We start from the raw sequence: 26,853 nt of genomic DNA on the forward strand, positions 1-26,853 counted from the left end.
CCACCGAGGTCATTTCGCGCGGTGGCAGAAGTTGTGGGCAGCGCCTGCGCGCTGAGGGTCGCTCTTTTATCTCCCTCCACCTCCGCCCGCTCCGAGGCTGACCCCGAAACTGGTGCCGCCCGCGGCTTGCCTCGTGGTGGCTGACTGCTGCCTATTTTAGTCAACGCCTCGGCTGCCCAACCCATCGGCGTCGGCTACTGGCGCGGCAGGCGAGGCAGGGCGCCTCTCCGACACTTGGCAGCCAAACTTGGAGCAAGGAAGAAGGTAAGGACGGAGGGAAAAGGGCGCGGGGATTTCCCCCCACCCCCGGGAGACAATGGCAGGGCAGGGTGGAGCGGGGCGGGTCCCCGTTTCTGGTGCCGTCCCTGTCACTTTGCAGGGGCGGGCAAGCGATGCCCAGCGAGCGTTCGGACGCCGCCCTCCATCCCTATGGAGACTCTATGAGGCTTTTTTTTTCTTTTGGGAAGGTGTTCTGGAATTAGGGCTGCCTAGAAGCCCCGCCCGCTGAACTTGGTGGCCCCTTGAACGCTAAGCGCTGATGAGCAAGGGCTGCGTGCCGAGGGAGAAGCTTCTTTGAGGCGCGCAAGAAGTCTTCCTTAATACGTTTGGCAAGGGATAGAAGAGGTGCCGGGACGGAACTCGGGGGCTCTTGAAGCCCGTCCGTCTGCGCTCCCGTCTTATTCGCCCCGCACTCCCACGCACAGAACTGCTCGGGCGTCCAGCCGGTGCGCGCGCGCGCGGCAGCAGTGCACGCCAGTTCTCGGTGGTCTCTACTTCGGAGTAAGAAGGAATGGGAGTGGGGTGAGGATGCTGTGGTAAACGGTTCTGATCGGCCCCTTCCGTCTGCTGTCGGGCGATTAAACTGGGCTGGTTGCCATTCAGGGCACTTGAGTTGTTTCTCCCTCAGTTGTGCAACGAAGGGGAGAGATGAAATGTAAGAAGAGCAGGAGAATTCAGTCCGAGTCTAGTGAAATGGGCATGTTTATTCGCTATTGGAGGAGGGTTACATAAAGCAAACATGACTTCGATATGTTCATTAATTTAGGGTTATAACTGGCCAGCCGTGGGAAAATTAGTTCAGATATGTAGGAGCCACGATCAGCATTTAAGTTAGCTGCACCTTGAACTTTGTTAGCCCTTCTTGCTCGTTTTCATTTTCTAAAAGAAGAGGTGGGCGAGCCCGGATGTCCGCTGATGTGAACCTGTCTAAGCTCAGATCCTCTTTGCCTGCAGGAAAAAAGTGGGGTGCAAATGGCACTTTGTGCGTGCTCAAAGTTATATGGCTGTAATTAGTTCCCAGTTGGGTCACATTAGTCCTACTATTACAAGGAAATGCATGGGACACCGGATTCCAAAATAATCTTTGAAGCACCCCAAAATGTATATCCATACTACCAAGTTTCTATTCCTACAACTTGTTTCTAGCCAGTCAAAAATCCTACTTAAGTCCTATCTCACTCTTCTTAAACAACTTCCAGAAAGAGAACCATCTTAGTGTGTTGCACCAAAAACAGGAAAGACCCTTGTAGCACCTTAAAAGGCTAATATGTTTATTATGTCATAGGCTTTCATGGTGCAACATGTATGCCATAATAAACCTCTTAGGCTTTAAGGTACAACAAGTCCTGGCCTGAGTAAGTTTCACTTGTAGTCTGGTTTTATGCATGCTTACTCTGAAGTAATCTCTACTGCCTTCTAGATAGAAGGCATATGGGGCAAGAACATGATCTGATTGTTTATAATGGAATTGTCTTTTGGATGCTAAGGAAGTCTTTGTCAGGTGGTTGAATTGGAAGCCACTTGTGAAATTCATGTATGCGGCTTTCATGATGGAAGGAAGGCAGGGTATATGTTCAAAAATAAGAAATGTGGCCATATTCCAACTTTGCAGATTGGTGCTCAAGATTGAAAAAGAGTACAGAGAGCTGGTGTTTCAGTCCTTAAAACAGATGTATTTTCTGTGTTGTTTTAGGTACAGTTCTTAAAGGGTGACTGAAGAATGTTAGTGGTTGTAGAGGCTCAGGGCTCCCAAAGCACCTTGCCCCCCGTTCCAGCATTTGTGGAGTATGGTGAAGGAAATCTACTGTAGCTATGATCAGCTATTGTTCATTGTTGAGCAGTAAAAATGTTCTCGAGTTACGTTTTTGGGAACCTGGTAGGAATAGAAAGAAAAATTAAAAAGTACAAAATGTAGTTCTGAAGTTCTAAATAGCAGTTTGAGAGTGAAAACCTGTGGATGTTTACTCACAAATAAGCCACACTGAATTCAGTGGGGCTTAGTCCCGGCTTTCTTAGGGAGCGCCTGCACCCGTATGTGCCTACCTGGCCTTTGAGATCTACACAGGGGGGCCTCCTGTGTGAGCCACCCCTTAAGGAGGTGAGAGGGATGGCTGGTAATAGGAGGGCCTTTTGTGCAGCTGATCCCCATATCTGGAATGCTCTCCCCAAGGAGATTCGCCTGGTGCCTTCCTTGCTTTGTTTTCAGCACCAGGCGAAGACCTTCCTTTTTAAAAAAGATTTTAATAACTAATTGCCATAAGACCTTTGTTTTGTATTTTTTGCTGTATTTTATTTTTGTTTTTAATGTGTTATTGGTTTTATTATGTTTTATTGTGTTTTTATCTTGTGCTGTGGCACAATTGGGTGGCATACAAATGTTATAAATAAATAAATACTAAGTATATATAGGCAGGGTGAGAAACTTTTGAGGTCTAGGGGCCATTTTTACTCTGGGAAGGGGGAAGTAAAAATCGGTCATTTACAAGCTAAATGTGTCCATTTTGGTGCTCTGGACAGCATTTTTAATCCCCATAGGCTGCACAATACCCAACCTGGGTAGCATACTAAAAAAATCAGTAGTTAGTGGTTCCATAGTTTATTTTTTTAATTTCCTAATTTTGTTTTATTACGTATACTGCTTGATATGATAGGGTTACATAAGTAAACGTTGAGAACTGTGCATATTCCAACTTGGATTTACAATAAGGTTAATGGAAACTAGGAGCTTGCGCTAAGGCTACATGGGCAGAAATAACCTTGTGTTCTTACCCTATTTCCCTTGAGACTTGTCCTCTTGTATTTCATAAAGTACCAACCATATTGGTGGTGTGATGATGATGATGGTGATGATGAGACACACGTTCCTCAGAAAAGCCTCCAAGGGATGGTTTCATCAGAAGCACATACTTCTCTGGGAAAAATCTACTAGCAACAAAAATCAGAGATTCAGTAGCAGAAGCTGCTTGTATGCATACTGCTATGGTTCTCGGGCTTCTCTTTTTCCACAGATCCAACATATTGTGACAGAATTTGAGATAAACAGTTCTTGTCAAATGGTTCCTATTCAAATTCCATTAAAAAGCATCATTCATAATATTTTATTCCCAAATAGATATATAAATGTATCATTTAAAGTTGGCTTGTTTCAAACAAATAAACTACCCATACCCAGCTTTGGTGCCCTTTGTCTACAAGTCCTTGCATCCCTGATCACTAAACATGCTGATGGGAATTGTAGTTAAAAACATTTGGAGAGCATCAGGTTTGGGAAGGGTTAAGTCAACCATAGTTAACGGTAATCATGGTTTATTCAGCTGAAACAACAAACTGTGATTAAACAAAATCAGAAACCATAGTTTCTTCCTCACCATAAATAGAAGGGATGGGGGTGGGGTAGTATGTTAACTTAGGGGACGTTCAGCTCATTCATGTTACACTTAACTAGGGAGGGGAATAATGTTGCTCTCCAGATAATTTAAATTCCGACTGCCTGGCAGTATCGCTAATAGTCAGAAATGCTGAATTAAAGTGTAGTTTAGAATGCTGTCTACATGCAGCCATTGTAAAGCTTTATATTACTTTGACAGGAAAATGTTATCTTTGCTACACCAAATTTCCTTGGGGTTTTTTTTTCTTGTGCCACAGAAATGTGCCTTTTATTTGAAACTAATTTCTTTGGTTCAAAGTTTGCATCTTCCCTACTTATTCTGTGTGGTTTCCACACACAACTGATATATCATCTTGGGACATAGCCTGCCTATCCCAGAATAACCCTTTAACAACCAAATTCTCAGAATAGTTCTACCAGTTTATTATTAGGTGGAGACTGATCTTCAAATACAGAAGAGTAGCTATAGTTCCTAATTTGCCAGAAGGTGGGAAGACAGGGAAGACTTGATCCATGTGTTACTGCAATTATCATATTTGCAACTGGACATTCAGGTTAAAGGGCATAACTTTTATTTGAGTATTTTCCCCTTAACCTAAGGTACATTTTCTTTAGTGCATGCACAAGGAATATGTCTTCTGATGAATTATTATAAGGTCTGGAAAACGTTAAAGTGAGTCCAGGTTAGAAAACAGACTGGATGTTACTGCTAGCATATTTTATGTTGCATCTTCTTAACTGATATGCAGTACTGTACAAAAAAGCACACGGTATATAAAATAAAGTTATGTAAACAACTACAGTCTGTGAGGGTAGCCTACAAAGTCAGGTATGCTTTTTAGGTTTGTATACACCAAACTTAGCATTCACTCTGTTCCTAGTGTTTTATTTAGAATCCTCTTGTAATATTGAATTTCAGAGCACCTGGTAATGTCATAAAGATGTCACTAGGGAAACCTGGGATCCCAAAATTCTTGTCAATATGCTGTCTGGGTGTGACTTGTTTATAAATTTGGTGGGGGTGGGAGAACTCATATGAAATGACCAACACAAAATTGAGACTGGGTTGTTGCTTTTGTGTGTGACAATAGTGCACGTATAACCCCAGATCTTCATCTGGATTCTTATCAGATAAGTACTTTATGGCTGGCTGGGATATGCTGGGGGTTGTCTAAACATGTAAAGGTTGTTCCAGACAGCAACCAAAGAGCTGAAACCCTTTGTTTCTTAAAGGGAAAGAATAAACATGAGAAAAGGAAGCTAGGAAGTCCTACACTGTTTCAAAACCCCATTTCCACTAGCATTTGGGAAGTCACTGCCCATACTTCATTTTTGTGACACAAGCTCTCTTATGTATAGAAATAACACATGAGAGATGGGAAATGTGCATATTGCTGAGGAAATTGATCTACCTGTATGAGCAGTGGACAGGTATCATATTAACCAGCTTTTCCCTACTTTGTTGCTGTTGTTAGTCACGAAGTCGTGTCCGACCCATTGCGACCCCATGGACAACATTCCTCCAGGCCTTCCTGTCCTCCACCATCCCCCAGAGTCCACCTAAGCTCACACCAACTGCTTCAGTGACTCCATCTAGCTACCCCATTCTCTGCTGTTCTCTTCTTCTTTTGCCATCTATTGTTCCCAGCATTAGGCTCTTCTCCAGGGAGTCCTTCCTTCTCATTAGGTGGCCAAAGTATTTGAGTTTCATCTTCAGGATCTGGCCTTCTAAAGAGCAGTCAGGGTTGATCTCCTCTAGGACTGACTGGTTTGATTGCCTTGCGGTCCAGGAGACTCGCAGGAGTCTCCTCCAGCACCACAATTCAAAGGCCTCAATTCTTTGGCGCTCAGCCTTCTTTATGGTCCAACTTTCGCAGCCATACATTGCAACTGGGAAAACCATAGCCTTGACTATATGCACTTTTGTTGGCAGGGTGATGTCTCTGCTTTTTAGTATGATGTCTAGATTTGCCATAGCTTTCCTGCCCAGGAGCAAGCGTCTTTTAATTTCTTGGCTGCAGTCCTCGACTGCAGTGATCTTGGAGCCCAGGAAAATAAAATCTGTCCCTACCTCCGTTTCTTTCCCATCTATTTGCCAGGAAGTGAGAGGACCGGATGCCATGAGCTTAGTTTTCTTAATGCTGAATTTCAAGCCAACTTTTGCACTCTCCTTCTTCACCCTTTAGTTCCTCTTTAGTTCCTCTTCACTTTCTGCCATTAGAGTCTTATCATCTGCATATCTGAGGCTGTTGATATTTCACCCAGCAATCTTAATTCCAACTGGTGATTCATCTAGCCCCGCCTTTCTCATGATGTGCTCTGCAAATAAGTTAAATAGGCAGGGTGACAGGACACAGCCTTGCTGAACTCCTTTCTCAGTTTTGAACCAATCAGTGGTTCCGTGTCCAGTTCTCACTGTTGCTTCTTGACTCGCATAAAGGTTTCTCAAGAGACAAATAAGATGGTCTGGTATTACCATCTCTTTAAGAACTTGCCACAATTTGTGGAGATCCACACAATCAAAGGCTTTAGCATAGTCAATGAAGCAGAAGTAGATGTTTTTCTGGAACTCCCTAGCTTTCTCCATGATCCAGCATATGTTGGCAATTTGATTTGTAGTTCCTCTCCCTCTTCGAAATCCTGCCTGTACTTCTGGTAGTTCTTGGTCCACATACTGCTGGAGCCTAGCTTGTAGGATTTTGAGCATAACTTTGCTAGCATGTGAAATTAGTGCAATTTTGTGGTAGTTTGAACATTCTTTGGCATTGCCCTTCTTTGGGCTCGGAATGTAAATTGACTTTTTCCAATCCTGTGGCCACTGTTGAGTTTTCCAAGTTTGCTGGCATAGTGAGTGTAGTACTTTTTTCTGCATCGTCTTTTAAGATTTTGAATAGCTCAGCTAGAATACTGTCACCTCCGCTAGCTTTGTTGTTGCTCAGACTTCCTAAGGCCCATTTGACTTCACATTCCAGGATGTCTGGCTCGAGGTCAGTGACCACCCCATCGTGGTTATCCAGGACGTTAAGCTCTTTCTTGTATAGTTCCTCTGTGTAATCCTGCCACCTCTTCTTAATCTCTTCTGCCTCAGTTAGGTACCTGCCATTTTGGTCCTTCATCATGCCTATCTTTGCATGAAACATTCCCTTCATATCTCCAATTTTCTTGAAGAGATCTCTGGTCCTCCATATTCTATTGTTTTCTTTGCACTGTTCATTTACAAAGGCATTCTTATCTCTTCTAGCGATTCTCTGGAATTCTGCATTCAGTTGGGTGTATCTTTCTCTTTCTCTCTTGCTTCCCTTCACTTCCCTTCTTTCCTCAGTTATTTGTAAAGCTTCCTCAGACAGCCATTTTGCTTTCTTGCATTTCTTTTTCTTTGGGATGGTTTTAGTTGCCACCTCTTGTACAGTGTTGCAAACCTCCGTCCATAGGTCTTCAGGCACTCTGTCTGTCAGATCTAATTCTTTAAATCTATTTGTCACCTGTACTGTATATTCATCACGGATATGATTGAGTTCATACCTGAGTGGCCTAGTGCTTTTCCCTACTTTCTTCTATTTAAGCCTAAATTTTGCAACGAGAAGCTCATGATCTGAGCCACAGTCAGCTCCTGGTCTTGTTTTTACTGACTGTATAGAGCTTCTCCATCTTTGGCTGCAGAGCACATAGTCAATCTGATTTCTGTGTTGACCGTCTGGTGATGTCCATGTGTAGAGTTGTCTCTTGGGTTGTTGGAAAAGAGTGTTTGCTATGACCATCATATTCTCTTGACCAAATTCTACCAGCCTAGGCCCTGCTTCATTTTGTACTCCAAGGCCAAACTTGCCAGTTATTCCGGTTATCTTTTGGCAATCCCCCATAATGATAAAGACATTTTTGGGTGTTAATTCTAGAAAATGTTGTAGGCCATCATAGAACTGGTCAACTTCAGCCTCTTCAGCACCAGTGGTTGGGGCATAGACTTGGACTATTGTGATGTTGAATGGTTTTCCTTGGACTCGAACTGAGATCATTCTGTCATTTTGGAGGTTGTATCCCAGTACTGCTTTTCCTACTCTTTTATTGACTATGAAGGCTACTCCATTTCTTCTGAGGGATTCTTGCCTGTAGCAGTATACCTGATGGTCATCTGAATTAAATTCACCCATTCCTGTCCATTTTAGTTCACTGATTCCTAAGATGTCGATGTTCAGTCTTGTCATCTCTTGTTTGACCACATCCAGCTTGCCTTGATTCATGGATCTTACATTCCAGGTTCCTATGGAGTATAGATCTTTACAGCATCGGACTCTCCTTTCACTTCCAGATACATCTGCAACTGAGTGTCCTTTCGGCTTTGACCCAGTCACTTCATTCTTTCTGGTACTACTAGTACTAGCCCTCCGCTCTTCTCCAGTAGTATATTGGACACCTTCTGGCCTGAGGGGCTCATCTTCCAGTGTCATATCTTTTTGCCTTTTGGTACTGTCCATGGGATTTTCATGACAAAGATACTGGAGTGAGTTACCATTTCCTTCTCCAGTGGATCACGTTTTGTCAGAGCTCTCTGCTATCACCTGTCTGTCTTGGGTGGCCCTGCAAGGCATAGCCCATAGCTTCATTGAGCTACGCAAGCCCCTTTGCCACGACAAGGCAGTGATCCTTCCAAATGTTTCAAATCAATTCCTACCACCCCTAACCAGCCTGTCCAGTGGTCAGAAATGCTAGGAGTTATAGTCCAAAGCATCTGCAGAGTACCATATTGAGCAAGGCTTACATTAAAGAAGTTTAACTTTGAAGGTAGAAAAATCCAGGATTTTATCTTAGTTTTTGCAGTGTTCTTGAAATGCCAGAAGTCCTTCTTGAAGTGCCAGGCCTTACCTATTTAATAGTGGAAATAACAGGGAAGAAATGTACTATTCCAGCTTAGGCTTTGCTAGAATTGACTAAGCTGGTTACCCTTGGGCCTCTCGGCAATGTGGATAGAAGGGAGCAGTGCTGGTCAAGGACTTCGGAGATGTACACTTAGCTGAAGCTGTGGTGCACAAACAGCTTAAACTTGGGCCTCCAAAGTTTGTTGCTGCAATAAACGAAGTCCTGAGATTGGGAATCAATACAGCTAAACAAATTATATGCAGGGCTTAGATATGAAGTGCAAATCTTTGCAAGTGCAGGGAAATCATAGAATTTATGCTGGGTTCAGAATTCCGAATCTTGAGTGCTTGAGCTTCTTTTAGAAAAGAGAGGAGATGAGAGAAAAGTTTGAAAGTGTGTCCTGTAGGCAACACTTGATGAAATCGCAGAAGAACCATCAACAAAGATTTTAGGACCAACATGACTAGAGAAAGCAGACCAAATTATACAAATTAAGTAAATCGACTGATATAGGGTGCAGGATAGGTTGCAGTAGCATCCAGACTTTCCTCATTCAGAATTTGGAATGCCTAATGAAGGTACTTGATGATGTCATCTTCATTATCTTTTAGTTTTGGTTTTGCAGTTTCTGTTTTGAATCACATTTTATTTTAAATGTTGCACTCCTTGGTCTGTTTTGGTTATTAATTTTATATAGAAACTTTGGCCTTTATATTGTATGTTATTGTGAATTTTCTGGCTTTGAAACCTCTACCCAGAGAGGTTTGACTATTGAATGGAATACAGAACTAAAAAAAAAAAAAATTATAGGTACATATACAGACACAAATGTTTAAGATGGGTATGGCAGATAGTTGTGATACTGATACTTTGAACTAATACTTTTGAGACATCTCACTTTATTGCACTTTTTGGCATTTGATACGTGCTTAAATAGCTTCGTTGGGGAACTCTGAAGCCTTTTAGCATAGGTATTTGAGCACTTCAGTAAGTTGCAGTTACTAACCTTGTGGTGCCTTGTGTCTCCAGGTGACCCAGCACAAAACCTTGATAAAAGTTAATTGTTCATTTATTTTAGGACAAAAATGAGTGAAACAAGTAAGCATGTGAATGCCATCTTGTAGCTCCTATGGATTTATTTAAAGGCTGCAACATAACAAAATGTGTTAAGCCTGGCAAATAAATTTAAAATAAATGCAAAATAAACAACATTGACTTCTTGGTATCTATCCCACAGAATTCTGTGAAGATCTATTTTACTAAAATATAAGGCAGGTGTTATGTTGCAAAAAGCTGTAAAATTCCAAAGCATAGCAACTATCCAAATTGCAGGAAAGCCATAGCAACTTTAGATCTTAAACTTTAACTCTAGAACAAAATAGTTTCATAAAATATTGCTCAGATGCTTACAACTGACTAACAGGTCATAGCTAGACTTGTCTAGTTTTGTTTTATTATGTAGATATGTCAAATTCTGTTCAGAAATGTGTATTTTAACCAATTACAGGCTCATATTATAATTTGCCTGCAAAGAATGATAGAGTAGTAGTGTTGGAAGGTCATAAAAGTTCAACTTTTCTTATGTTCTTATGAGAATGGTGTACTGGGAACTTCAATGAATTTCTTGTACTAATTTCTTATTGGCCGCTGTGCAAAGGCATGTGCAAAGTGTGAGTATATGTGAAGCTGTATATGTGTGAAAAAAGGTGTGAAGGCAGACACTCAATCAGGTGCTGCTGGTTTGTGAACCAGCATCAATATGCAGAAGCTACAACATAGTTTCAGTCTAGGTAATAGTAAAGCATAATCAGTTGCTAGTAACCAGAAGATACTGAATGTCCTTAAGCAAGTATTTTCAACTAACCATTATATAAAAGTTACTTTACAACTTTAGAGGTTGTTTTTCACTGTATTTTAATGCATTATTCTTAGTAAACAGAGCTTGTACTCTTTCTTTCATTCCCCTATTTCACCACTGTTGGGATGCAGTCCTGTGCAGACGAGACAGCATCATTAAAGTCAGTGAGACTGACTTACTGTTGAATAAATCTGTGTAGAATTGCACGATCTGTCTTTTTGACAATTATGAGCTTTTTCTACATTCAACTTAAATATTAATCCCATAACTTCTAATAATTGTCATATATTTTGGAGCATAGAGAATGTTTCTTTCTTTACTTTTGTATATCTTTTCTTTGAGATTAAACACATGCAAATTATTGCTTAAAAAACAAAACCACTTTGTGTTTCTAACACACACAAGTTAGAAAAGCTTATGAACATAATTTATCAATAAGCAAATGGCCTGGGCAATATTGTACAGTTATGCAACGTACTGTGTTTGCAGGGTTCAGGCAAAGTACATTACCAGAGCTGAAAAATAGCTTTGAATTTGTCTGTCCATGTGCCTGAGTTCTAACTACTTTTTGAAAACGAAGTGTTTTATTGAAACAATGAGGATGGATATATTTTCTAATGGGTTTGGCAAAGTGTAATGAAATCCTTCTATCATTCAGATCCATTAAATTCATACTTGACTATTCCAAAAGTGCTAACACAGGATGCACAGCAATATTATACCATAATAGAAATGAGTTTGAAAAAACATATTCCAGAGGTAGACAAAGAAATATTTTTATAAATATGTAGCAATATAAAATAGATGCCAAAAGCGATAAAAATAGTGAATGAAGGAAGCAATTTAGAATTCTGTATAATGCTATCCTATAATATATACACTGATCTATTTACTGTTAAAGTTAAAAATTAAGCAGAAAAGGGCAACATATAAATTCATTTCTTTATAGTTCACTACCCTAAGATGCTATTTGGGTCTAATGTTATTCATGAATAAGCTTGACACATTTCTGACATAATTCTAGAATTTTACCATTAAGGCTTTCTGGGATGGATTGCTATACAAAACAAAGTTGTATCTCTTATATATAAGGTCTGATTTAGAAAATTCCAAATTGCCTGCCTGCCCCATGAAAAGAAAATCTTAGTTTACTGCAGAAAAGGCCAGTGTGGTGCAGTGGTTAGAGTGTTGGACTGGAACTGGGGAAATCTAGGTTCAAGTCTCTAATAATTCCATTACATTTACTAGGAACTTTGACCCATTAATTGGCTCTTAGTCTAACCTAGCTCACAGGGCTATTGTGAGATTGACTATGAGTCAAGCCTATGGCACTTGACTTGTGACTTGCCACAGGCAACTTTGTTGTCCCCACTGCTGTTTAACCTCTGTATGAAGCCACTGTGAGCAGTCATGAGGAGAGGTTGGGCAGGCTGGCATCACTCTACTGATGATATTCTCATAAGTTGAAGCTGGATCCTGGTAAGATGGAGACATTTCCCAGGTCTGGGGACTGGGTTATATATCTGTTCTGGGAAAAAACAGCCTATCACTTGTGATCCATGCATGGGTAACCTTCCAACCGGAATACTGTGGTACATGCTGTGTGGGAATGCTCCTGTGCTTAGTTTGGACGCTGCCACTAATGCAGAATGTAGTAGGCTAGGATGCTCAGAGGGGCATGTAGGTGTGTACATAATACACCTATGTTTGCACTATCTGCCTGTGTTCTGGGTTCTATTGTCTAAATAACAATAACACAGGTCCAGGTTACCTAGCAGACTAACTTCCCTTATAGTCAAATTCTGAGAACTTCAGAGGAAACTTTATTGGTCATTTCAAGAAAGTGTTATCAGGTAATATCATGAAAGCAGGCCTTTCCAGTAGTGGCATCCATCTTCTGGAAGACTCTCCCATACATGGCATAAGAGACAAAGCTGCAGAATTTCAAATGTACAGTGGTACCTCGGCTCACAAACGCTTCAGTTCAAATCGGGGCGCGAACAAAAATTTCATAAAAATTTCACTTAGGTCGCGAACTCTGCATTGGGTGGCGACTGTGATCGTGGCCATCTCCCCCCGCCTCCCGAGTGGGGAGATGGCCGCGATTGTCCTGGGGGCAGGGGGAGATGGTCACGATCTTTCCTGCAGAAGCACAACCTCGATCTCGTACATCTCCCCCCCAGCACGATTCCACCTGTCTCTCCCCTCAGCGTGCCCACCTTTGTGCCCATTTCTTCCTCCCCCAGGGCGTCCCATTTGCGCCTGTCTCTCCTTCCTCCAGTGCGCCCACAATCGCGCCCATCTCCCCCCACCACTGAGTGTGCCAGGATGACAGGTGCATGCAGGAATGATGGGCGTGATTGTGGTTGTGCTGGGGGGCGGGGGGAGATGGCCGCGCTTGTGCTCGGGTTGCAGGGGGGAGATGGCCGCGATCTTTGTTGTTCTTTGTCACTTCGCTTCACATTTTTCTGATTTAAAAAAATAGTTACAGAACTGATTAACCTTATTTACATTGAACCTTATGGGACGGGGAAATTTAACTTGACTCACAACTAATTTGGGTCATGACCAAAGTTCTGGAATGGATTAAGTTCATGAACCAAGGTACCACTGTACCTGTTTGCAAAGACTTGGGTCTGTTCTATTGTAACTAATGTTTTTAATGATTTATGTATTTGTGTGTTAATGTAAAATGCTTAGAGATTTAATTATAGTAATTAGCATACAAATAAATAACTGGAAAAGGAATTTAATTTTAGTGAACTGGTTAATCTGTGGTGATTACATGAAATGTGCAGATGTAGCACACATGTAATTCTAACAAAAACACACTGCATCTAGTTAATCTGTTCTTGATAGAATACAGTAGCATCTCAGCTTTTCAAATATCAGAACATGCATTTAGATTGATCAGCCCTTTAATTAAAAAACACATAGAAATCAATAGGAGTATCCTTGAGCAAGTAACTGAGATTTGCTGCTTTCCTTGACTTCACTGTTTAATTTAACTAAAGGAGAATGACACTAGCATATCCTAATCATATTGGTATGAAAGTCATTTTGTTTAAAATTAATTTCAAGTGCATAATTAACACAAGGATGAAAATCTTAGCTAAAATATTCTACTTCGAATATGTGATAGAGTGCCATGTATACAAATTGAAGCTTGTATTTAAAGTGTCTTCCTGGAGTTTCTGATCTGTAGAGAAAGTGAACATTTCCCTTTGTTTAAGTTACTCCTTTTATGATGAAAATGTTACTCCTTTTGTATACTCTGTAAACAAGTTAAGTGTCCACAACAGACATCATATCACACTATGCAAAATGGTAATAATTGACTAGATTAAGGAAGAAGTGATTAATGCTTGCATACCATCTTTTATAGGAACAAAATGTGATTCTACCTACTCACTTGGTATTAGGAGAGTGATATCATTGGTTTTGTTAACATTTGTTTTGTTTTGTTTTTACTGTTGGATGTAAGAGAGTTTAAATTGGATTGCAACAAATGGCTAAGTAGGATTTGCTTGTATCAGTAGTAGTATGGACACTTGAGCAGAATACTTCTTTAACTCTTCCTTGCTGTATTGATTAACATATTCTTTAGAACATACTAGCCTCCATCCAAAGTAGTTCATCTTGCATCGCTCCTGTTGAGATCAATGGAACCAACGTCAGTTGCAAGTGGTATGTCCCATGGAGTTCAACAAGATTTGAACACAACACACTTTTTCTAGCTCATGGGTCCTCAAACTATGGCCTGCGGGCTGAATCTGGCCCACCATGTCCATTTATCCGGCCTACCTTGGAGGTTTTGGGCTCCAGGCAGCGGCTTACACAAAGATCATTTTGGACTCGCTGGGAGATCTCCGAGCGAGCAAGCCACTGCCTTGCTGCCTGCCATCGTCTCACCGGCCTGCGCCCACAGGCACTCCTGCCTCACCAGCCCGCACCCACTGCCTTTCCACTGGCCCCCTGTTGAAAAAGTTTGAGGACCCCTGTTCTTGATCAATTCAGGCTACTCTTGTTAGTGTTTGACATAGGTGAATCATATATTCATACAGTTGGAAAAGGCCTAGAAGGCCATCAGGACCTCTACTCAGTGCAGGACACAGGTCTCCCACTGAGATTCTAAACAGCCCTTGCCTACCTTCCAAGACTAAGCAGGATCAGGCATTTCGGGCTGAATGGAAGTATTCATATTCACCATCAGCACTATCCTATACTAGGCAACAGATGCTGGTTTCCCAGGGAGTACTCAATTTGTACTGAAGGCAGTTTTGTTTAGATGTTCCTTTTGACTGAAGCAACATGAGATTTTTGACTTGCAATTCAGTTCCAAGAATGGTGATTTCCTTTAAGTACCTTCTGCCAATTAGGATGTTGACAAGTGTCTGGAAATAATAAATGATCAGTGTAGACATTTTTTCAACACAGAAAAGAAAGCTAAATCAATATTTCTAACAAGCTCTGAATAACTTGGCACACTACTTCTGTTTTATGGTTTTTATGTAATTATGGCTGAATTATTTTGTATTATTTTGCTCAAGTTGTTTAGTTTGTCCTGTTTCAGTGTGTTCATTGATTTCATTAAGATCTTGACAATCTTGGGTCTATTCCCAAATATTCTAATACAACATTAATATTAATTAGTATATTGATTGACTGCTGATGCACTATTTAGGATTTTGCTAAAACAGAATATGCATTTCTCAGCAAATTGATTCTTAACAAGCCCTCAAGGCACTTTCTGTCATTTTATTTCTGTCATTAAACAAAGAAGCTATGTCGAAATGCAGTTCAAAACTGTACTTGAGCATTATGAGCAGGACTTGTGCACAGTCTTAGGCTGGGCAGGATTCCCGTATCCACTGGTTCAGTTACCTTTTTTTCATTCAGCTTCGGTTGACCTTAGTGCAAAAGAGAAATTGTAAACTGCTTCTTTGAAGTGAAAATTCTTGATTTAGGGAAAGAAAAAAAATCATATGCCAAGGTTGCTAGGATGTATGGTAAGAAGAAGCTTCTATCTATGAAATTGTGAAAAAAGAAATATATATGCATAGTATATAGTGTTAATGAACTTCCAAGAGACTACAGTGGATTTAACCTGACAGGTGTTTTCTGGCAGGATCCACACGCATTTATATAGGTTAAGGCATTCATGTAATATGATGGGTATAGCCACACTTGTCACTAATAAAAGTTTCTTGTGATAACTGACTTGTTGTAATGATTGTTATATTCCTGGTAATGTATTTGGTACCAGTTCTCTGAGTTTATGTTTTTTGAGACCAGCTTAAAAAGCCTAACATTAAACAGGAAGTTTTGGGAAACATTCTTGGTGTGATTATGCCTAGACTACCATTTGGAGAGGTTTTATAACACTTAGAAATACTCTTTGTTACATCAGTGTGACTACATGAGCTATTCTTCCAAAACCATACACTTAAAGGGTCTCTGTTTGAATGCATGTGCTAAAAGGAGAGGCAGTGAATGTAATAAATCCATGTACTGCTTTTTGATGGATAAATACAGGTAAACTATCTCTCAAAACCATTCTTAGAGTTCAATTTGGCTATGGAGGATGGTATATGAAAGCCTGAATAAATAAGAAATAAATAAGATTTAGCCCTCTATTTGCAGTATTGGAATAATAGTGGTCTACCTTACCTCAATGGATTGTTGTGAGGGTACTAAGATAATGTAAGTGAAGTATTCTACTACTTTGTATTATCTTTACCTGAAATAAGTACAGGACGATTCTAGGGGATTAGTAGTTCAAACTGGACTGAGGTCTTCTGAACTATCCTTTTAATTCTCACTGTTAAATATTCCCCTAAGATCTGCTGTTTCCCTGGATGGACTGACATCTGGTTTCAGAATTCAGATAGGAAAGTAGATATTTTAAAATTTGGGGCAGTGCATTTTCAGGGCCAGATTAGCACCTTTCCCTACCTATTCCCTGTTTCCTTCCTGCAAATCTCCTCTCCATGCCATGAAATGTTAAATTGCTAGTTTTAAACATTTTATATAGAAATAATTCAGACTGAACTAGATATAACTTAGCTTACATTGGGTCAGCATGATTCTCAACCTTCCACTCATTTTTCCACAATACATTCCGATCAGGGTTATGTTTGTCGGTACTAGTGCTTCCGTGCTTTGTGGGTAGACCTTTCTAAACCTCTGAAATGTTTATACTGAATAAAGAAAAAACATAAGAACAAGCCTATAAAGGATTATAAAATAAAATAGTCTCTCCTGGAGGCACAAGCCACTTAACAATCGCTTAAAAACAGTTCCTTTAAAGTTTGCTTGATTTGCTTCCAATGCTCTTGTGTCAAAAAAGGTAACTTCATGAAATAAGGATAGGTTTAAGTTGTTGCCTTCAAATGCTCAAAATGGCAGAGAAGGCACAGTGATGATATTTTGTCTTCATTAAACAGAGGCAATGATGCAGGGGCTAGTCAAGGAGCTGGTCTGCCAGATTTAGTCACTTGGAAGCTTAGACTTTCAATATTGATTATCATTTAAATTACTCTGAGCTTCTACTAACTCAGTGAGTCTCAATTCATTTTCACAACATTTGGTTTGATTTTTCAGAATAAAGGATTAAGGAGCTGCATTCCCCCTCACAGTGTATTCTCAGAGAAAGAGAGGAAGAGAGAGTTTTCAGCAAGATAGGATATAAGAGCACAGAACTCTGAGTGGAAAGGATGTGTAGTTTATTTGAGAGTGATAGCAATATAGTATGGGGATGGGATTGGCATGAAAAAAGTATCCAGAAGAAATGGGATGTGGGTGCCTTATCTCTTTGCCCTGAAAGCATATTGGATTCCAGAGGTAGTAATGAGTGTACATAATGGATGTGCAGGCTCAGAAATTTCCAGTAGTCCTCCCAGCATACATTATCTTTAGAAATATAGGTTATGAATGAGTTCCTTTCCTGAGAAAACAGAAATTTGTCTTGAAGTCAAATTTGTATGCAAGGCAGATCACACATAGCATCCTTCCACAGTTGCAGGCTTTAGGGGTGCAGGACCCCCGTGAAAGTGGAAAAACTGCAAATATCTTTGGGTCTCCCTCCAAACTCCACAGTGCCTCCTTTGTGCAGCAAGGACATGTTGGAGAGATTTCCTGGATGGGCAGGGCAGGAAGGCATGCTGTGGAGGCCTCCCTCTCTCCCCTTTCACTTGCTCTCTCTCTGTGGTGATGCTTCGGAGACCCTCCCTCTCTCCTCTTTTGCTGCTTCTCTCTCTCTGGTAATGATGATTTTTCGCAGTAATTTTTAAAAATTAATAGGCTCTATGGCAGCTTGTTCATAAGTATGGGTTGTTTGTAACTTGGACATTCGTAATGTGGGGATTGCCTGGATTCACGCTCTTTCAACTTCTGCACATTTTGTGCCTCTGGTGATCTGCCCTCTGCCCTGCCAGTCAGATTTGCCGGCAGGCTCCCCAGGAAACTCCCCAGTTAATTTAGGCAAATGTTATGAAGCATGCATTGATTTACTTTGACAGGTATTTTATGTTTTTACATGCTGTCAAGTCAACTCCGACTTAGGCCTATGAATGAATGCCCTCCAAATTGTCCTTCCCTTGACAGCCCCACTTAGCTCTTGCAAATGCAAAGCTCTAGCTTCCTTGATGGAATTGTTCATATTTGGTCTATCTCTTCTTCGGCCTGCTCCTTTCTGTATCATTATGGTCTACTCCAGAGTGTCTTGCCTGCTCGTGATGGCTCTGAAATACAACAGCATCAGCTTTGTCACTTCATTTTCCAGGGAAGGTTCTGGAAAGTACATACATGTTAACCAAACACATAAATGAGGGGTCTTTTGGGGCATGTTTAGCAAAGCCTGATACCCCCAAAGACTTAGAGGGTTTAAAATGAACTGGAACCACACAATAATATTGAGAAGGCAGAAGGTAATGAGCATTGCAGTCAAACTGGAAGCGTGATGGACTGGGGTGCATAGAATAGGGTGGAATACTAGGGAAAAGGGAGGAAAAAAGAATAATTGGAGTCTGAGCTTCTTAGAATGAAAATAGAAGATACTGCAGAGATTTACCTCTATATCTGCTGACTTGTAAAAGGGTAGAGAGCTCTATCAAGCTCTTTCTCTGGAGCAGAAGGGGAGATATAGAGGAGAAAAGTTGGGGTTGCTCTTTTGAGCAGGAAAAGTGCCCCCTGAGTCAAAGGAATCTTTTTTCTGTCCCTGTGGATTTGGATTGTTCCTTTGATCCTTCTTCCCAGTATTTAGCAATTAAGACAAAACAAGTTCTTTTTAAGATTGATTGTGGTGGATGTTGGAAGATTGATTTTTTAGGTGTCAGATATTAAGGAAAGAGAGAAGACAACAAACACTTTTTTCCTTCTTGATGTGAGGAAAAGATGGGAGCTGAGATTTTGCATATCTGCTCACCACTGGTCCAGATGAGCAGTATAACGAGGAGTGTGTGTGTGATTTTAGCATTTGTTTTAAATAAAGGTGACAAAAGAGCCAGGGAAGCATGCCTGCTTACACAGTATTGAGTTTTCAGGTTTTCACAGCTTTACAGAAATTAAATTCTTTTTTCGCTCTCTCTTGAGCTTCTACAAGAAAGTTAGAAAATATTCTATGGTGGGAATTTCTGTAGTTGTATTACTGAGGCAAGATATGTAATTTGTTAGTGTTATACTGAGGAATTGAGCCAATCAGAGTACAATGGATGACCAGAAAGTTGATCATGAGAAGCCAGCAGTTTCCTTTAAGATGTACAAGGCGTCTAGATTCTCTGGGGATTGCTTTTAGCTCTTCTCCTAAGGCCCCCCCCCCCCCCCCATTTCCTTCCAGGTAACATGTCGCTTAACAAAATAACGGATTTTTGGGTGCTTCTCAATAAAAACTGTAGGGAAGATGAGGAAATTATGAAACAAAGTTGAAAAATGAAATGGATAATAAATAAAAAATGGAAGAAAAATTAAGTTGCTGGAAGACCTTATGAACCAGGAGAGTGTTATGCATGTGGGAAGGAAGCAGCTGGGAGTTTGATGGCATTTAAGGGTATTTAATGACGTAATGCAGCATTTATGTTAGCTACTTTTAAACAGGTTTAGCTGTACTAAAATAGTTCTCACTGATACCTTGCTTGGTGTTTATATGGCTGTTTTATGCTGTTTATATTGGATTTGTGTACTGTAATGTATGAAGCGTTGGGAGTCACTAAGAGAGGTTTGGCCATAGAACAGAAATGAAATTATCATCATAATTGGAATTCCAACACCCTACCCAAGAATGCTTTATGTGAAAATCATTGGTGGATTTTAATTCCCATATATAATAAATAAAAAGAATAACTAGTATATACCAGGGTGGATAAAAATCAATGATTAAAACAACAAAAAAATCAGATTTTTTATTTAAATTGGATTTTCTTATTTAAATAATTTTTATCTAAATTGGATTTTTTTAAATAAAGTGCTTTTGAGGACAAAATCTATCTAAAGAACATTGTCTGTTTAGGATACATTATTGTCCAAAGGCTATTCATGAAATAAGGATTCACTTTTAATTATGTAGCATGAGGCTGTATATTCATGCAATGTTCAAATTTTTTAGTAAATGAATTCCATTAATCCGTTCACAATGCAATGCTCTTCCAGAAGTTTCTGTAAGATTATTGGGTGATTTTTCTGTCTTGAAGATATTATCACAGATGGTTGGTTCTACAATTCTCAAAACTGTGAACTTCTGTCTGCAGAGATCACATGCCTCTTCTTCACAGCAAAACTGTTATAAAAGAAACATACAGAGTTGAGGGGAAAAAAACCCTTAATCCCATTGTTCCTTTGCAAATCTATGTACACAAAATCATCCCCTTACCACTTAAGTGCTAAGTTTTAAAAAATTCAATGAATATAAAAAGATTGTTAGGAGTGGAATAGAGCTGCACAAGAAGCTAAGTGTGAGAAGGGAGAGACAAGCAATACAAATGCAGTGAAACCTTTTGAGCAGACTACTGCACAAGTTTTTGGCTGTTTTTGTGTATAACTTGAGGTTTATCAAATCATTCTTTCCCTGGAGGAGAAAACCTACTTTGGCAACAGGCCGTAAAAAAGACTTGGTTTGTGAGTATTTTAATGAAGTTTCTCCATGTACAGGTAAGGCAGGCAGGCATTCAGATTATGTAGAAAACCATTATCTAGTCTGGCTGACCAGTGATTTAAATCAAATCCACCCTAAATGTATGCATAGCTCCATATAGGATAAGTGTAAAAGTATACTGTATAATAGCAATCTAGTATTGTTGCTGTGCTAAGCAGGGAGAATATAAATTGTTGAGGTTTCTTAGATGGACCAGGAAGCAAAAAGGTATTATTATGCTAACTTATTATCCTTTCTGAGAGGTCAAGAAAACATAAACAGCTTTCTTTACAACAGCTTTAGGAAGTAAGGGTAGGCTGGCCAAGATCACATAATAAACAACTCTGAGAGGTAGGTTAAACAGGTTCAGGTCTTTGTGATGGAACATATATTTGAACCTGGGTCTCCCTGCTCTATTTCCAGCATGCTTCCCTACACTGAGTCTTATTTAGAGGTGCTGGGAGAAGCAATGTGAGCTGAAGCAGGTCAAATGCTCAGACAATAGGTGTCTTCAAAACTTGCTATTTGAGAAACCAGTAAGAGATTTGAAACATAACACCTGATGTTTTCTGTGCTCTGTGTACCTTTGTATTCACAGTAGTGAGCACACTTCCGACATGCTGAATCCTCACAGCATACCGAAAGTGTTGGCTTCGATGGCTGCTGGAAAATAAGCTCCATTGATTCCCCATGGAGTGTAATGATTGGAAGAGAGGGGTTTTTTTAACATAGAAAATCACTGACATTTAAAACCCTTCTCTTTCTAACATTTTTGGAGATAATTATTCCAGAGGTAAATTGCAAGCTTTTGCTTTCCTACTGTGCTTGATGTCATTTTGCATACGTGTATTTTACTCTTCAAACTAAGATACAAATTAGTGGGTGGTGGTTACATTTTTTTGCAGAATAGGTAAAACTCAAATACTCAATAGCTACTTCTGGGAAATACATTTTAAAAGTACAAGATGAATATTCCATATTAGCAGAATTGTACATTTATAATGCACTGTAGTGCTCCATTTATGGTTTTGTCCTGCTAGTTTCATTGCAGAAATTTATCCTAGCTGATTTCATTTCCTTTATTTAAAAGTTAGCTCCTGAATGGATCTTACTTATTATTATTCTATACTCTGGTTTCACTATGGATAGTATAAATCTTTCATTTTTACTAAAGCTTATTAGTCTGCCTTTTATATATATTATTTTCTATTTTACACATTTTTGGACATTATGAAACAGTCCCTTATACAATGTCCAAACACAAAGATCATTAAACAGTACAAAAATGAAACAGCATCTCATAATCTTCGCTCCTGATTCAGTTTTACAGTATTAGATGTGAATGACCTAAATATAACACAATAAACACAAATAATACATGTGTACCTTTAGAATTTGCTGATGATTGTTTCCCTCTCCTGTAAGTAACCAGAGCCAGTATCCTGGAAGAGTGGCCTTCAGGTCGAAAGGCATGCTGCACAGATACCCTTCCTGCTGCCAGAATTCTTTTGGGTAGTTTGAGGCACTATAGAATAATGCTGATGGTATGCCATGTTTTGCAATTTCCTTCCACATGGGTCTGTGCAAATTCCTTTGTGGGTACACCTGTAGCCATTGTAGTTCAAGGCTCTGTGCTGTTTTAATAACTTCCAGGAATTGTGTGACCTTGAGATGAACTAAAGACCAAGTGAGAGCCACATGCAGAGGTCATCTGGTCTCCACTAATCTTGATGGATTTTTCAGGTTTGAATGAAGATGCACACTATTATCCTGGGAACAATACAACCAAAGTACAACAAAAACCAGATTGGAGGCAACACTTGGACTTTCACAGGGTTGCTTTAGGTGTACCAAAGAGTTGAGGTGTGCAGTAGGGCTTTAAAAACAAAACAAAAGCGAAACACTTTGAATAGCAAAGATTCTTGCTGTGCCAAAAAACTGCTTTGGAAATTCTCAATTTAAAACGTTCTTTTGTTGCCCTGGATGAGAAAAAGAAGCCCCAAACCACTTCTGTGCTGCACTAGCTTCACAGTTCTTTGGAATCTTAGCTTCTAAAAGATTTTAATTTTAGGCTGAAGTCACATGCACTCTGTCTGGGAACAAGTGTCCTTCAGCTTGGTGTGCTTTACTTCTAAGTAACCATGCATAGCACTGGCCTGTCAAACTGCTCCAGACATGAATAATACAATAATAGTATGTACGCACACGCCTCACACATGAATGGACCACACTGCTGGTTTCTGGCCTGCCTGTTTCTTTGAAACATGGGGCTCTATCCAGAATCTGCCTCATGGACAGAAGAACTCCCACTGGTGGTATGGAGGAGGTAGAAGCAGTCTCCATTGAGGTGGCACAGGGGCTGCAAAGAAGATGGACTCAGCAAAGATTGCCTTTCTTCCTCTTTCTACCAGTGGAATATGCTGAGTGGAACTTGGTTCAGGGAATGCTCATACTGGCAGAGAAAAGCAAACATATCTGCTATTTATTATCAAAATAATTGTATAAAGCTGTTTTTCTGTTCTCATACTGCTCCTCCTAACCCCCCCCCCTCCATTCTTTCCCTTGAACAGATCAGTAATGCTATGGAACTAAGCGATAAGGAATTTGCAAAGACCAGTGTGGAACATCAAGGACTTCTAAGACTGTTTCCCTATTTGATGAACATTTTTCATGCCAGGAAATTCATGTCACAGTGACCAGCTAACAATGAGGGCGAACTTGAGAAAATGATCAATCCCTTTTCTGTCTGAATCGTATTTATATAACGAAGGCCTTGGGAATCACAGAGACGGTGATCACTCTACTTGTCCAGCCATGGGAGACAACTCAAGTTTTTGGGACAGTTTGATATTTGCACACCCTGTCTGTGTAAACTGGAAGTCAGAAGCAGAAGGATCTATCTATCATTTAGCTAGCATTTTGTTTGTTGTTGGCTACATGGGTGGCAGTGGGTTTTTTGGCCTGCTGTACATCTTCTTTTTGCTTGGACTTGGTTTTCTCTGCTCATCTGTCTGGTCTTGGCTGGATGTCTGTGCAGCTGATATTTTCTCTTGGAATTTCATACTGTTTGTGATATGCTTCATACAGTTTATTTATGTAACCTACCAAGTTCGGAGTGTTGCCTTTGACAAAGAATTTCAGGATCTTTACAGTGCTATGTTCCAACCACTGGGAATCTCACTGACTGTTTTTAGAAAGATTGTCCGATGCTGTGATGAAGAAGTCGTTACACTGGAGAAGGAACATTGTTATGCCATGCAAGGGAAAACACCAATTGATAAGCTCTCCTTGCTTTTGTCAGGAAGGTTTGTATCATGTTTATTCCTTGCTTCTTAAATTAAGAACAAAAAACAAAAAGAATGTCAAACTTTTTAGCTCCTGTGTAAATTAAACACAATGGGCAGCAATTAACAATGCTATTGCACTAATGCAAATTATGTGGCACTAGTGGAAGGGACCCCAATGCAACACCGATAGTGTAATGCTATTAGCATTGTACTAGATGTCACTTAATGCTAGCACAATATAATTTGAATTAACGCAGTGTAATTTGCATTAATACAATTGAATGCTGTTCAATAGGTTAAACATTTGGTCACTTTAGACCAGAATATAAATACATTTCTGGTATTAAAGACTTAATAGCTTAAAAGGAAAAGAGGACATTTTATAAATCTACAAATCTGTGCAAGTGCCAGAAAGTATAGCTCTGGATCTTGTGGCAAGATTTATTATCCTGAGGTTAACTGCTTTTTTTCTTTGTCTTTTTCTTAAAAAGGCACCTATAATAGTAGAAACTGTTAGGGATATTGAAAGCTCAGGAGATTGAAAAATGAAGGCTTGAATTGGGTTTCTAGAGCTTAAGATTTCTTCTTCATAGTTATTTCCATTTTTGCGTTGTCTTGTTGCTGCCATTTTACATGGAGTATAAAACTTACACACCTATATATAACTTGCATAATTCTGAAGACAAAATGTAGGTCTCCTGAGCACAAAGTTGACATTTTCTTAAATTCAAACAATCTCAGTCTGCATTTGTCTTCCAAACAGATTTGGTATAGACATCTTGGGGAGACACAGAGAAGGAAATTGGGCCTGCAGGTGCACAGGACACCACCTTTGCTCTAGAAGCTCATGATGACAAAAGCCCTCCCACATTTGTTCCCAAGTTCTGGCACTAGGTTTGAACAGTGCTGGCTATATTCATGGTGAAGGCTACTAGCCATTGATTGAGCTATTCAGTATATCTTCCAATAATTTTCCTTTAAGAAACTGCCCAAGCTAGCTTGCCAGCACCATTCCTTGTGGTAACAAATTCCCTAAGTTGCACACAATATGTGAAATACATAACATATTCAGAATTGTGTTTGAAATTCTCAATCCTAGAACTGCAAAGGAGATACAGGAACTTTACAGGAAGCTATAAATCAGAATTCTTTTCGGTTTCTTCTGTGTTCAAATGCTGTTCTTCTATACGATCCCTTTCTACCAATAAGGACTTGAAGTGTGAATGCTAATAGGCTCCGTTGTGCATGTACAATCTTTTCCAATCACCTTCAGTGATTGAGCTAAAGATGAGCTAGGAGATATACATTTGATACTCACTTCTAGTGATACCCTTCAGTCTATCTGGTCTGTATCCATTGGAAAAAGAAACCATCTCGAGTTGTATAAAGTTATGCAGAAACTAGAACATCTTCACAATGGCCTTTTTTTTCTTTTTAAGGAAACTGGTCTTGTAATCCAGGCTTGCTAACAATATTAACACAAATTGCTTTGTTTCATTAGGATCAGAGTCACTGTGGATGGGGAATTTCTGCATTATATTTTTCCCCTTCAGTTTCTGGATTCTCCTGAATGGGATTCACTAAGACCCTCAGAAGAAGGTATTTTTCAGGTAGGGGAATTTTGCAAATCCGTTGAATAATGATATCTTATCTTTTCCAAATATCCAGGTGTGCAGGGCCCAGAAATGCCCCAACTTAGGGGCAAGTCTTATCTCCCTGAAAATCATTTCTGTTCCGCTCTGTTTGTGGGATGAACTTTAGTACCGTAATACTTTCAAATGAATAAAGAAAGCAACAACATGTTGAGGAAGTTATGAATTTATATTTTTTGTGGGGGGGCACATCTCTGCTCCATGCCACATTTTCTTCTGTACCATGTAAACCCAACAGCAGTGAAATTACTAGGGTTGACAGAAGGAATTACCTTCATGAGAGCTGGAGTTACATCCAAGCTCATATCTGGAATAGTTTATAAATCCAACAAATGAAGTTTGTCCAGATTTAGGGATCATAGGACAAGTGCCACAAGAAAGAAGCATTCTCATATTAATAGTTGTAGAAAAATAAAGAAGAGGAAAGAAGTGGTTCCTTGAGTTCCAGGAGGAACATATTGAAAGCTTTCCTTCCCTGTCCTCATTCCTTCTTATAAAGCCTTTTGCCAATCTGATATCAACAGAAACAGCGCTGCCATCTGTACAGAACACATTCTTCCTCTCACCACGGGCACATGCACAGCACCCTTTAAACTGTGAGAATGAATGTCCATGTGCAATTCAGTGGGCTGTGCGTGAAGAATGGATGCCCACAGCAGCTTCCAGGCTTGAGCTAAGTGGAGTTGGGTACCCAGTTCATGCCAAAAAGCCTTTCTCACAAGTGAAACATTGCTCTTCCTGCTCCATCCTCTGTTAGAAACCTCTCTCAGAAGACTCTCTCCTTTCTTCCTTGCCATTCCATATACTTGGACCTGTCTTTAGATGTCACTCGCCTCCCTCCCTCCCTCCCAGTTCAGTTTTTCTGTGGAGTCTTTGATACTATCCCTAGTTTCCAAGCCCCACTGTAACTGAACTAAGCCTAAACATGTGCATGGAACCAACCACTCATTGCAAACATGTTACTTCTCCTTGATCCGCAAGCTCCTTCTTGTGCTTCGCAAAGCGCTGTGCACATTGACTGTAATATATAATTAATAATATCAAGTGCAGATACAGTCTGTGAGAACTGTTTGGCTTTTAACAGGATACACATTTGGGCAGGCTTGTCCACCTGTTCTAGATGCAGTTCTGAATGTGTGCCCTATTGAAAGGAATGCTGTAGATATTCAGAGCAGTCACCTTAGGATACACGCTTGGGTGTACCTTGATCCATGCTCATGGTTTCTTAAATTAAAAGTGAGATGTGCACAGATCCTCCCTGGTTTGATCTGCCCAAGGAAATGCAGGGGAAAGGACAAGGTTAGGCTCAAAGGAGGTACACTTTTTGGTACAAGATGTACCATTTATGTATATTGGTCATATCAACTGAATTACATTTTTGCATGCAGCTTCAGAAATATTTCACTGAA

The 26,853-nt window shown here is 40.0% G+C and overlaps 1 protein-coding gene across 3 annotated transcripts in view; it reads left to right on the top strand.

The window, feature by feature from the left end:
* The first annotated feature begins 221 nt into the window (after positions 1 to 221).
* BVES (blood vessel epicardial substance) overlaps positions 222 to 26,853 on the top strand; it is a 63,045-nt gene continuing 36,413 nt past the window's right edge. The window contains exons 1-3 of one of the 3 annotated variants that reach the window (XR_006414433.1): positions 222 to 264; positions 23,076 to 23,810; positions 25,294 to 25,402. Coding sequence is in view for 1 of the 3 variants with exons in the window: in XM_044427242.1 (XP_044283177.1) it covers positions 23,320 to 23,810; positions 25,294 to 25,402 (600 nt within the window). In the remaining 2 variants the exon portion in view is untranslated. Of the gene's footprint in view, positions 265 to 748; positions 781 to 23,075; positions 23,811 to 25,293; positions 25,403 to 26,853 lie in introns of those variants that run through there. The other 2 variants (XR_006414432.1, XM_044427242.1) reach the window with 2 other exon arrangements.

This window comes from Varanus komodoensis, unplaced genomic scaffold (genome assembly GCF_004798865.1).
Source record: "Varanus komodoensis strain SLA01 unplaced genomic scaffold, ASM479886v1 scaffold1, whole genome shotgun sequence".
Lineage (NCBI taxonomy): Eukaryota > Metazoa > Chordata > Lepidosauria > Squamata > Varanidae > Varanus > Varanus komodoensis.